Source organism: Perca flavescens, chromosome 2 (genome assembly GCF_004354835.1).
Source record: "Perca flavescens isolate YP-PL-M2 chromosome 2, PFLA_1.0, whole genome shotgun sequence".
In the NCBI taxonomy this organism is placed as follows: Eukaryota; Metazoa; Chordata; class Actinopteri; order Perciformes; family Percidae; genus Perca; species Perca flavescens.
This window is the reverse complement of record NC_041332.1, coordinates 34,741,673-34,755,426: the sequence shown is the minus strand read 5'-3', so window position 1 is coordinate 34,755,426 and position 13,754 is coordinate 34,741,673. Positions and strand designations below refer to the sequence as shown.

The 13,754-nt window shown below is 43.1% G+C and overlaps 1 protein-coding gene and 1 long non-coding RNA gene across 2 annotated transcripts; one reads left to right on the top strand and one right to left on the bottom strand.

Annotated features, from left to right (window-relative positions):
- Positions 1–544: 544 nt before the first annotated feature.
- Positions 545–12,416, bottom strand: dgke (diacylglycerol kinase, epsilon). Its single transcript, XM_028588107.1, has 11 exons — positions 11,665–12,416; positions 10,863–11,022; positions 10,643–10,762; positions 9,955–10,098; positions 9,633–9,790; positions 8,451–8,499; positions 7,732–7,845; positions 7,494–7,565; positions 6,371–6,498; positions 3,828–3,939; positions 545–947 (listed from the first exon to the last, which is right to left on the bottom strand). Exons 1-11 carry the CDS (start codon positions 12,114–12,116, stop codon positions 726–728), a joined length of 1,731 nt encoding a protein of 576 aa, XP_028443908.1. The 5' UTR covers positions 12,117–12,416; the 3' UTR covers positions 545–725.
- On the top strand, positions 3,823–10,247 carry LOC114561940 (uncharacterized). The gene is made up of 3 exons (XR_003693413.1): positions 3,823–4,008; positions 9,605–9,818; positions 9,938–10,247. It is a non-coding gene; the product is annotated as an uncharacterized LOC114561940 (long non-coding RNA).
- Positions 12,417–13,754: the final 1,338 nt, after the last annotated feature.

Sequence of the window (13,754 nt, the reverse complement as noted above, 5' to 3'; positions counted from 1 at the left end):
CCAACCCTAACGAGGAGTGTGGAGATTAAAGAAAAAAAAAAAAAATAAAAATCAAATTAAACCAGCCACTTTCCAAACTAACCTTTTCCAACATACTATGAGCTCTCTGAAAACGTATGAAAGGATTACACAGGAAAGTTAGAACCCCTATTCTCATCAACGTGATTGGAGGATAACACGTGTTCAAAGAGTAAAGCGTGACTTATGCTTCTGCGTAAAATCTATGAGATGCCGAACCTACGCCGGAGCCTGACGTGCACCTCTTGAAAAATCGAACTACACGTCGCAGCGACGCACGTCTCTCTCTCTGAAATCGAGGAGAGGGTTAACTTCTCCTGCTCCAGATCTCCCACCGTGGTCAGAAAGAACAGGGGAGACTCTTTGGTTCTCTCACTAGGACTCTAGAGTCACTACTCACTCTGAAGCTAATCGCCGTCACTCTCTAACTCACTCTACCACACACTCCCCACTCACACACACACACACACACACACACGGCCCTGCTATTTTCTTAAAGAGATCGACGCACACACCAACGCACAAGTATAAACATCAGGCCACTTACGTAGGCTACGGAGCTCTGCGTGGAGCCTCTCCAGAACCATAAATCACGTTTTAAGGGCCAATTGCAATGGAGGGATTAAGATTAAGAAACTGGGCTGCAGAAAACAATACAGAACCTAAGATGGGGGAGAAGCTCCACATCACATGGCGTTTGGGCTGGGTCATGCTCGAGCGGAGGCCGGCCCCGGGGGCCGTGGCGAGTCGTGGGGGGTGGGGCTCTCTGTCTCCGAGGCGCTGGACTCGTCGTCATCGTCGTCAGTCTGCTCGGCGCTGTGGTACAGCATGAGGGCCTGGGTCTTATGGGTGATGGTGATGGTGCAGGGACCCTGGGCCCACGGCTCCCCGTCCACCTGCATGGGCATCTTGGAGCTCTTGAGAACCAGCTGGGGGAGGGAGAGAGAACTTCAACAGGAGATAAGCGCTTATCTTGTCGATAACGGCGGCAATGGCGGTTACCTCCATATCTGGTGCTCACTGTTGTTTCGGTTCTGTAGCTACGACCCCGTCCGAGTTCAGCCATCTTTTTCATGTTGCGGTTATCCACCGGAATTTACCTCCTTGTGTAATATTTCAAATTGCTTTAGATAGTCTAAAACAGAGAATGGTCAGCTCAGCTGCAAGGCTGCCATTTCCGTTAGGGATCGGTGATTGGTTTCCGTTAGGATTTGCAGAAAATGACCACAGGAAAAAAAAACAAGTTTGCCGTGGTCACATCTCTCTGCAATTCAAATATATCATATATCATCTTTCTGCAATTCAAATCAACTGACGTCGCAGTGATTTGGTTTATCATCTATTGCTGTCTGGCCTTTTTCTCAGAAGAGCCATTTTTGGCCATAAAAAAATGAAAATCTGTCTGGAGCCGCAAAACCTATTTCTGCCTCATAATAAAAAAGGTAGCAGCCTATTAAGTCTAAATTAGCCAATCAATATTAATATGTCTAAATGAGCATTTATTATTATGGGGATGTTTGTGGCCAGTTTTATGGCCTTTTGACCAGCTGATCTCATTCTTAAAATTACATTTGCTCTGCTTTCTGCAGCAGTTCCTATCTATCTATCTATCTATCTATCTATCTATCTATCTCACTTTCAGCCAGATACTTGTAAATAGGGAATAGGAAAGAAAGAATAGGAAATATTATTCATAAATAAATAAATATGTATATTAATATTATATTTATATAATATAGGAAAATAGTAAGAATCACTTTAAGCCTACATCAATGATAAATGAAAACTGAAATGTTTAAAAATAAGCGCAATTCATTTCCATATAATTTTTTTCAAATCCACAGGGAGCCACTGGAGCGGGGTTAGCCCGCAGGCTGCAGCCCCCTGGGTTAGGCCATTAGTAACACAGAAACTAACTCAGCAATTTGAATTCTTTTAACTGCCATCATTATGGAAGGCTTAGAGACCAATTCCATCCAAACGTGTTATTTGCTGATCTGATATAACAACAAATGCAAGAAATCTTTTTCTTCTTCTCTTTTTTTGCTTAAAGCTTTAGTGCGGGGCGCCAGGGTGGCTAACCTGGTGGAGCGGGCGCGGGTTCGAGTCCGCCCATCAGCCCCCCCGCTGCGTGTTGTTCCCCCCCCCTCTCCCCTTTCATGTCTTTGGCTGTCCTATATAGATTAAGGCCTAGAATGCCCCAAAAATCATCTTAAAAAAAAAAAGTTTTAGTGCGTAACTTTTTTGCCATTCAAGCCATCGCCAGATGAGTTGCTACAAAGCTAATTAAGAATATCAGCTCCACACAACTCTCTCTGGATTTCTCAGTACGACTATGTTCAGAAGATTGGGGTGTCCGGGGGGGTCGGTGTGCAATCCCGGAAGGCTTGTATCAGGGGGACACGCCGACAGTGTTGTTGTCATTACTCAGAATTCCTCATGGGGGAGACAGACACTACGCACTATAGCTTTAAGCCTTCACTTTGTGTTCCCCCACCTGCAACATCAAACCTACACCCTTGGTTACCAGCAATGTTTTTAATAACCTTGTACATAACTATGTATGGTATTCAAATAATATTCAAATTATTTTTCCCCTATTGTTGTCATAGTCACAGTCAGGCTGCAGTGGCAACACAAACCCATTGTTTCTGAAGGGTTAAAGAGCAGAATAAGGAAACAAGACTAAAGATATGAGCACATGCAAGAGCAGAGTAGCAAAAGCTAAATCAGATTAGTTTCAAATTAGATTCTCAAGTAGTGGGACGAGACAAATGGCAGTGAAAACTAATTTGACTACTTTATTAGAGCTGGGCCATATGGAGAAAATATCCCGATATTTTTGACCAAATACCTCAATATCGATACTGCGGCGATATTGTAGGGTTGACTATTGGTGCTTTCACAAAATATTTACACAATGAGATTTCTGATAAATAATCATCAGTTATGTTGATATAATAACTGTGTGGGTAAAGGCAAATAGAACAGCTAGAACAGTCTGGTGTGTTCAGAAAAATCACACTCTACTGTAATGCAGCCTTTAAAACCAGGAAAAGACAACACTTATGTCATATCAGGATATTACCACATCCAAAATTTAAGACGATATCTAGCCACATATATCGATATAATATCGATATAATGCCCAGCCCTATCCCTTATTGTGTTCCTCCATATCTTCTTATTGAGGTAAACCAGAAGCACTGTTGCAGGACCGTGTGTGTGTGTGTGTGTGTGTGTGTGTGTGTGTGTGTGTGTGTGTGTGTGTGTAGATTTCAGGGGGAGATGCAGGGGATTTGTCCCTCATAATATTTAGAAGAGGTAGATTTGTCCCCCTCAAAAAAGGTAAAAAGAACCACTCACGGGACTCAAAACGTACAGAAAACAAGAACTGTGTCTAACGTTACTTGTGCTACATTGGGTGGGGAGTTAAAGAACACAACAGGAGCGGGAAAACTAAAGATGTGATTTCATGTCTTCTATGTAGCTTAGAACATTACAGGAGAATAATCATTTCCTTTACATGAATTATGACATTTGCACCATAAATTGTTGCATAAAAATTCACCAGAATGCAGGAAATCAAGTGTTTGACGCTCAACATATGCTAAGGGGAGGACCCTCAGAGCCCCGGTTACAATGTGCCTTCCCCAAATGTTGAAATCGTGTGTGTGTGTGTGTGTGTGTGTGTGTGTGTGTGTGTGTGTGTGTGTGTGTGTGTGTGTGTGTGTGTGTGTGTGTGTGTGTGTGTGTGTGTGTGTGTGTGTGTGTGTGTGTGTGTGTGTGTGTGTGTGTGTTGGCCTCACCCTGACAGTGTGGGCCTGTCCCAGCCGTACAGGATTGGCCAGCTTGACCTGGATCTGAGCACAGTGGAAGGAACCGAACACGCCCACCACCTCCAGCAGACCATCATCCAACCTGCAGCGGGAGACGGGAATTCACCGTTAGTTGCCACGGTTTCCCGGAGCACTTGCTATAAACACTTCAGTAAGGACACCACAGCATAAACAATAACCAGAGATGAATTTGGCTCACTTTTGATGGGCATTTGACATTTTTGGTGAGTTATGAACTGAGGCTCACAGCAGGGCTGCGCGACACGTGAGAACGTTGTTGAATATCGCAATAACGATATTATACTTGCGGACGTTGTGAGAAAATCCGGAATAAAAACTGTGGAACTTTATGACAATATAGGCTGTGTGATTTTAAACCTAATCTCTAGGACTTTACATTGCCAGCTATATGGCTTTTATGGTTTATGATAAAAGGGAGTCTTTGCATTTCTCTCTCTGAACAGGGTTTTTACAGGTTTCACCAAGTCAAATTTAAGAGCTTTATGAATGAAATTTAAGACCTATGTTACAACATAAAAGTACAACGAAATGCAGAGTCACAAAAGTACTTGCAAAGTAAATAAATGTATTCAAACTGAATAAAAGCGACACAGAGTAATAATGAGATGTACATTTAAAGCGTTATATTTGGACGAGCGAAAGAAAGAACTACAACACAGAATTAAAAAAAGAAAATATTTTTTTTCTTTCGATGAGCATTAAAGGTAGCATTACATGGCTGTAGAAAAATTAAGACCTGTTTAAAATTATATATAATATAGATTTTATATATATATAGATAGATAGATAGATAGACACAGACACAGACACACACACACACACACACACACACACACACACACACACACACACACACACACACACATACCTAGAACACACTACTTCGGTGAATTTAACCCTTGTGTAGTCTTCCGGTTGACCATGCACTTGTTGTCCTTCTGGGTCAAAATTAACACTTTTTTACGTTTTTTTCCCCCGACGTTTTCGACGCTATTGTTCAGTAACACCAACTTATTACCACTAGTTTTACACTTATGTTTTTTAATACATGGTCAATACATTTCATTTATAGGAAATTATACCTTATTTTGAAATGCTGAATTATTTTGACTAATATTAGAGGAACCTATGTTGATGGATAATCTCAAAGTTTAGTTTAGTTTTTTTCAAAGTATATTTGAAATACCATTTGAAATGGTATTGAATACCCAAAATTCAATGACCGTAGTGACAAAGTACTTCCAACTGTACTTAACGTTTTGGGTAATTTGGTGGAAAAGAAGCCCATATTTCTCTTATAGACGTTTTGAGAATGGGTCAAATTTGACCCGTGGACAACACAAGGGTTAAAGGTGCTCTAAGTGATGTCACGCGTTTTTTAGGCTACAACATGTTTTTGTCACATACAGCAAACATCTCCTCACTATCTGCTAGCTGCCTGTCCCCTGAACACACTGTAAAAAACATCTCCTCACTATCTGCTAGCTGCCGGTCCCCTGCACACTGTAAAAAACATCTCCTCACTATCTGCTAGCTGCCGGTCCCCTGAACACACTGTAAAAAACATTTCCTCACTATCTGCTAGCTGCCGGTCCGATGAACACACTGTAAAAAAACGCAGTCTCTGTAGACAGCTCAGGTTCCACAAAAGGCCAACAAAAACAAACTGTGCCATCCTGCACCACCAAACATAACAAACGTTAGCGTTCCAGCAAATAACCGACAAGAAGGATTTGGGGGTAGGGGTTGGGGCGGTTAGTGCGCGGATGCACGGAAAGGAGGGGGAGGGGACGGGATGAGGAGGAGGGAGGGGCGAGCTAGCCTCCGTTTTGTTTGAATATACTTCAAACGTCAACAAGAAGTGACATCACCCAACATCGCTTAGAGCACCTTTAAGACTTTTTAAAAAGGCCTAAAATGGACTTTTGTAGACTTTTTAGACCCCGCGGAAACCCTGCTGAAGCACACAGCTTTGATGTCAGAATCCCAAGGCAGGCCAAGTGTGGGGCAGAGGGGAGGCCCGTTTTGGGAGATGGCGCATCTCCTGTATGGGATTGTGGGAGGGACGGATAAAGTGCAGATTCAGCTGAAGTTTTCAGATAGGGGTAGAGGAGTAGGAACAGATCTAACCCTAACCCAATGGCTAGTAGGTCTCCAAACACAACCCGATACATAAACAAATATTTACGTTTTGCCTTCCTGCTGCTTTCAGTACACTGCCACAAAACAAATTGCTTGTTGAATTAAAGAAAAAAACTGAAAGTAAATTATTACGTTACTTTTTTTTTTATTGAGAATATTTAAACTGAACACAAAAGGCATAAATACAATAAAAAATAATAATTTTAAAGTGCAGTTTCCTACTGATACTCCCCTTTGTGTAACTCAAAAAATCCCTCATACGTTTGTCGCGCAAGTTGACATTGTGATGACAATTTATTTAAAAAAAAAAAATGTTTAAAACCACATTGTTCAGCCCTAGCAAGTCTTACCGTGTGGGGGGGCAGGGTTCATCCCCCATTCCCTCCCAGAGTCTGCAGCCTCCGCCCCAGTAGCCAATGTTACAAACTATGATGCCCTCCAGACTGGGCAGCGCCACCCTCTCGCCATCCAACTCCAACTGCACAGACACACACGCACACACAGACACACACAGACACACACAGTTAGTTCATGCAGGACACGGAAGCCATACAGCCGCTGATTGAATTATCATTTCTATCAGACCCACACACACACACTCTCACATTGAGGCGGTCCATGTAAATAGGACTCACTGATCCCTGCCAGCCTAAGGCCTCTCTCAGCGCTGCTGCTGTTGTCAAAGCTTTGCCTCCACCTTCCTAGTTCAGAGTACTAACATGACTCAAAGGTTAAAATGGTTATCAGTGTCTTGCTTTAGTCCCACTCTTGCATACCCATTGGGGGTTTCGGCATCGCGCTTCAGCTGTTTCAGCTCAGCATGCTGCCTGGCTAATCCAGGGAGCATCGTAAAGAGCGGAGCCATCAGCGCCGAGCGTAACTGTATTTCCATGGGTTGCAATAAATCTGACAGGAGTGTTCTTGACTAAACAGGAACATAAAAAGTGACAAACTGTGGTTTTATGGGGACTGGTAGATGTAGTTCAGTGAGAGCTAGGCTAACTGTCCCTCCTCTGCTTCCAGTCTTTATGTCAACAACATTAAGGAGACAGGATGAACAAATTAACCACATAAAAAGGTTGAGGGTTAATTGGTGAATGTCCATTCCAGAAAAGTAAAATCCAGAAGTGGATAATTTTTTTCATCAACCACAAAAGGTTTTTTTTTTGTCACAAGGAAGGCGGAGTATGACGGAATATGAAAACTCCCTAACACTATTGGGCCATTTTCATTACTGTTGTTAGCATGCGAAACAAACAAGAAGAAAGTCACATTTATAGTGACAGCTTGGTAGGAGGCAGAGAGCCTCTTGATGAATAATTTAGGCCACAAGTCCGTGATTTTTAGCAAGGAATGTTCCAAACAGAGAAAAACGTGGGCCAATTCGGTTCAATCCTCTCAATGAAGTACAAAGGTGAACAAAGAATCAACATGAAGCTTCATCACACGCACACACGCACACAGCTACTGTACCTCAATCCTCTTATCCAGATCCTTACATTCCTGCACTAAACAATCTTTGGTGCCATACAGGAAATATACAGTCTGGGGAAACAAACAAACAGAGAAGGAAGCATTAATATAAGGCACATTATTTCTCTGATGCTTCGGACAAAGAGGAAGCCAGCCTATTCGGAGGTAATGCCTTTGTATTGATAAGCTAATTCTAATTCAGTAAACGTCTCTGCACGTTAATTATGCCATCTCTGACCTTGTTGATGATGCGGCTGGAGAAGAAGGAGGGTGTTTTCTCACGGTGTGCGTGGAAGTTGAGCGCCATCAGAGCATCAGGCCCAACAGAGAAGTAGTTGTTCATGGACAGAACCTGAGGAGGACGTGCAGGATATGAATATATGTATGTATTATGTACTGCTGAGTTTCAGTGGGCCTGTAGTCTATATCCACGATGTTCCACTTCCGGGATTGCTTCGTTGCCGCCAGACATTCCGCCGTCACTCTTTTTTCGGCCGGATGTCCGTCCCCTTCCTCTTTCTTTGTGTTGGCGTTCTAACCTCTGGTGGATTTGTGAGGACTATGGTTAACTGCTCCTCAAATCTCTGCAGAGTAAATCCAGGCAGCTAGCTAGACTATCTGTACAATCAGAATTTTCTGCTGCATGACTAAAACTACTTTTGAACGTACATATGTTCCTCCAAAACAAGTTCCTTCCTTCCGAGACTATTTAGCAGAGGCACCGTGACTCCGCCCGGTGCTTAGCGCCGCCCAAGACGATTGTGATTGGTTTAAAGAAATGCCAATAAACCAGAGCACGTTTTTCTCCCATCCTGGAATGCTGTGTGGACTAGCCAGACCCTCCTCCGCAGCGCTGTGGAGGAAGGTCTGGCAATGCGAGACTAGTGAGCCTGAATCCTAACACATCCGCAGGTAAAGAGAGGACTGAAGAATTCAAAACAAAAAGGTCAAACTCACCTTTGGTTTACGAAAGTAGAGGCCTTTTGAAGCCACCTGCACCTTCCATCTGAAAAGGAGTACGCAAGAAATAAGCAGAACAGACAAGACAAGACAGGGAGATAGCTAGGATTTTAGAAATACAGACAGACATGAAAACAATTCTGGTGGAGAAATACTGAATCCTTTAATTATGTATTGTTGCCTCAAAAGGTAGTCAAATTTGAATATATTGGGTCTAAAATTACTTCCCACTAGTCCGTCAAAATCTCGATTTCCCAGGAAGAAATGGAGAGAACATGACCTCAGTTTCAAAAATGAGCTAAACAAGCAAGTTCCTTCAACTTTAAGACTTTTAAAAAGGACAATTCCGGCGCAAAATGAACCTAGGGGTTAATAACATATGTGTACCGAGTCGAACGTTCTCTGGGACATGTTTAATCGATTGTGCTTTAAACAAGCTACCGCAAAACCGGTGGTTAGCTGCTAACGCTAGCTTTCGGGGCACATGGTAAAATGCTATTTTATACCACTACCAAGGCTCAAAATAGCACCAGACTTCCACAGTAGCATAATGAGGGTCCCTACAACCGAGGCACTGAGAACTTTGTAAGTGTACGACAGTTTATACAGCGCGCTTCGCAAGTACAACAAAAGATCAGATCTATACTTTCATTGCATTTGGGGTGTTTTATTCAATTTTGTAGCATTTGATTTAGTTTTTTTTTTAAATGGTTTTAACAGTATCCTCACTGAACGTTTTGCTTTTTTAACTCAATGATTAGGTATAATTTCCTATAAATGAGGTTTATTGACCATGAATTTCAAAACTAAGTGTATAACTAGTAGTAAGTTGGTGTTAGTGGTGGATATAGATGGTAATGAAAAGAAGCACTAAATGTTGAAAAAAAAAAAAAAAAGCACCTAAAACACTGTCGAAAAAAAGAGACCAAAACGTCAGAGAAAGGGTTGATTTTCATTCATTTTTTGACCCGTGAGGACAACAAGCGCACGGTCAAATGGAAGACAACACAAGGGTTAAGATGCTGGAAAGGATTTCTTTTACCTTTTTTTTTATTTATTTTTTTACATAAAACCGATTAAATCGATTACTAAATAGTTGGCAATTAATGTAGTAGTTGACAACTAATCGGTTAATTGATTCATCTTTGCAGCTCTATCCCAAATCAAAGACTGGCCCACCTGTCCATTTTGACCACCTCGGCATCAAGGATGTTACGGAGAACCTGTTCCACAGGGATCTCCCCAGCATAGCCAGCACCCCAGCCTAAAGTGTTGGACAGGTCATTTCCTGTCCCAAGAGGCAGGATGGTCACCCTTGGCATGAACTGGTCCTGGCCCTGACACAGGAGAGTAGAAGAGCAGCAGGTATGTTATTAACTCGGCACAGACGAGAGGTGGTACACACAGGTGGATAAAGAAATTGCAGCACTTGAAATAAATTGTAATAAAAAAATAAATAAAATAAAATCATTCTCATTGCTCAGAGACAGTCCCATCTGACCTTCAGCTTCATAGTATCGATGGCATCCAGCACCCAGCCCACTGTGCCGTCACCCCCACACACCAGCACCCGGACACTGCCGGGGGGCAGCAGGGTGCACAGCTGGAGGGCTTTGGAGGGAGTCAGCTCAGACAGGTCAAACACCTGAAGGAGAGGGGGGAGAGAAGACGGGTGGGAGTCATGTTTTGTGCAGAAATTGAAAAGGTCCCATAATGTAAAAAGTGAGAATTCCATCTAGTTTGTTTATTATAAAGCAGGTTGAGGTGCTATATAAAAATACTGTTACAACTACGATTGTGATGTCACAACGATACTATACATAGGTAGAAAGTGCCGCTACAGTGCTGTTACAGTCATTACCCGGCTGCAATGACAGTGCAGAGACTCAGAGAGCACAGATGCGGAAGACCCGGAAACACTGAGCAATCAGAGCAGAGAACAGGAGGCTTTTTCAGAGGGAGAGGGGGAGAGGGGGAGAGCTTAAAGAGACAGGCGCCAAAACTGAGATTTATTTTAAACATTTAAGCATGTAAACATGTTCTAGTAGAAACCCCAAAACACAAGTATGAACCAGAAAATGAGCATAATACGGGCCCTTTTAATCTTGACTCATCCCCAGGCTTTAATAAATAAAAAAAAAGAGCTAAAGGATGATTTAGGCTAACTGAGTGAGAAGCTTCAGCCTAACCTGCACAGGATTCAGAACGGTGCGAAATTCTCCCAGCAGAGCCTTCCCCATGTTGTTACCGCTACGCGTGTTAGCCAAGACTAACACTGGAGTCCAGCCACTGCCACAGGAAGATGCCAGCTACAAACAAACAAACAAACAAACAAACACACACACAGTTTAAAAAAAACAACAACAAAAAACAGGACACTACAGTATGAGCAGACTGTATGTGCAGCACCTTGCTGTACTCTTCCGGTTGCCTGCGGCGGAGCTTGTTGACACGGTAGAGGTAGTGAGGAGGGATGATGAGGTTGTGGAACTCGCCAAGCTCACACTGGTCTGCATCCGTCAGGCTGTCCATGCAGTCATCGTGCACTGTGGTCTGACACCACACACACCTGAAGGTAAAAGGGACACAAGCCGTTTAGAATGACAAGGAAATTCACACAAAAGCAGTTCCTGCTGAAGGAAGAAAATCCCTGAATGTTCACTAGCTGCAGGGGTGCTGGTCTGTCTCTGACCTCTGAAACTGGCATTAGGATTAGCAGAGTCATTTATCTGACAATGTGAGATTATGCCAGCTCATGCCCTAGCAATGCCAGAGAGCAGCAGCAGTCCATTAGAGGAAATTAAAGACAGATTAAAATGACATGTTGGTGCACCCCATTATGGTATGACAACCTTTTAGTGTGTAGGTAATCATCTATTCGACAGACTATGACTGACACACACACACACACACACATAGTGCGTCTCACTATCTTTGTGGGGACCCGTCATTGACATAATGCATTCCCTAGCCCCTTACCCTAACCTTAACCATCACAACTAAATGCCTAACCTTAACCCTTACCCTCACCATAACCTAATTCTATTCCTAAAACCCAAGTCTTAACCCTCAAACTGCCCTTTAATGTTGTGGGGTCCAGCATTTTGGCCCCACAAAGCTGTCCGGACCCCACAAGTATACTGTATTCCCGGTTTGTGGACCCAACGAGACACACACACACACACACACACACACACACACACACACACACCTGAAGTCGCAGAGCTTCGGCTGGGTCCCACACTGCTGTTTGCACACTGCGCAGTAGCTGGCGAGGGGGACATTTCCGCGGACCCAGCGATGCTCCATGGCTCCGTCGGGGCTACAGGGGGCCATGATCTCCTTGCACTGCAGGCTGCGGTCGGCCCGGCGCAGGCACTGCTCGTCGGCGCACACGCCGCAGCAGTCGCAGAAAGCCCCTTGGAGGATGTGCTGGTTACACACGCAGCAGTAGGTGGGCTTGTTGAACAGGTCTGTGTAGTGCCAGCCGTGCTTGCTTTTGCGAAAGAAATCCTTCATGTGTGTTTTCCGCTTGGAGCGCTGGGCGCTGCACCACAGCGTGATGATGACCGGGACCACGACGGCCAGAGAGGTCCAGAACAGCAGCGTCCACTCCTCCCGGGAGCCGCAGTCGTCGTGCACCTCTTCCCCCTCCTTGTACATCGCTGCTAGACGGATGCGACGGGTGATGCTAACGAGCGGAAATGAGTAAACAGCAGAGCTATGTAAACAACAACGGGTGGGGACGAGACACACGCGAACTTTTCCCCGCGACACGCATATTCACGGACACCAAGAGAACTTCAGACCTAAACATCCAGATGTAGAACGAACGAGCTCCGAACAAGAAGACTGCGATGTGACGTTGAGCCAATGAGCTACCTCGCTACTTTAGCTTCATCAGAGAGTATTTCAATGCCAAGATGATTCACTTCACCAACAGGGGAAAACGCAAATTTTTGAGTGGAGGGGATCTTTAAGTAAATGTACTTAGTTACTTCCACCAGTGGTACAATGGCCAAGTGCACTTACCTTCTCAAATGTATTTAGGACTTAACATGGCCAGTGCCGCTGCTAATGACATATGCTTTACAGATAAGCCTTTATGTGTTAATGAATTATATCAGGCACAGACACAATACAGAAACTATACTGTTTAGCAATTGTAGTCGAACAAAATGAAGGCCGAATAACTTAAAGTTGCTATATTCTTTCTACTTAATATAATACATAATCTATATTTAAGCGAACACGGAAAATAACACAAAGTTACATCTCAACTTTTCTATCATCTCTGATTATGAGGCGCATAGCCTACTGCTGCTACACAGCACGCATGCGTCGTGCGCTGCATCGTGAGTTCATGGCGTGTCAGATAATCACATTGAGGGAACAAAAGCTTTCTGTCCCCGAGGAATTAATCAACGAAATATTATCAATAAAGTGCGCACGCTACTGGAGACATATGCGCAATGCACAAGGAGGAGGGGGCAGCATAAGCGGAAACGGAAACAATGACGCACATGACGTCTTCCTCGTGCTCCAAATCCATCATAGGAATAAATAAAACATAAACAACATTGTAGGGTGATAATTAGGCAGGGAAGTTATTTAACACAGTAACAAGAACATTATTAAAAATAAATGAGTTGATATCTTTGAAATGAGATCAAATCTTAATGATCGTTGAAATGTCCGGAAATGTGGCCATTATAACAGCAAGCTAACGGTGCAAAGAAAATAATTACCACAAACAATATCAGCCATTATGAATGGGATAAAGCAAATTGGCGGACTGATACATGAGATATATCATATTCTATGGGCCACTGTTTTACCCTGTTACCTCCAGGTTATAAATCCCAGTGCAACGATAGATTGATGGATGGATGGATGGATGGATGGATGTCACATTTGATATAGCATATATTGTATCGTTGACCGCCTATTCCTACCTATTATCCTTCATTTGTAAATACAGTCATGTGAAAAAATTAGGACACCCATGCTAAAGTTGACTAAAAAGAGGAATACAAAAATCATCTTTTGGAAATTGATCTTCATGCCTTAATTAAAGAAATTAGGAAAAATCCAATCTTTAAGGACACCAGTTTTCTTTGTGAATGAATAATGTATTGTAAATAAATAAATGTTCTAGCTTAAAATACAGGGGGCATAAGTCAGTACACCCCTATGTTAAATTCCCATAGAGGCAGGCAGATTTTTATTTTTAAAGGCCAGTTATTTTATGGATCCATCCATACCTAGAGATTGGCATGGGGTACTTTCCATAAAATCATT

Bases quoted from the DNA above. Each gene is read 5' to 3' on its own strand.
- dgke (XM_028588107.1), bottom strand. From the start codon at position 12,116: ATGTACAAGGAGGGGGAAGAGGTGCACGACGACTGCGGCTCCCGGGAG. The intron at 10,763-10,862 runs GTGCTGCACATA...GTTTGTTTGTAG, and splicing joins AACCGGAAGAGTACAGCAAG to CTGGCATCTTCCTGTGGCAG. The intron at 10,099-10,642 runs GTTAGGCTGAAG...CCTCTCCTTCAG, and splicing joins CCGTTCTGAATCCTGTGCAG to GTGTTTGACCTGTCTGAGCT.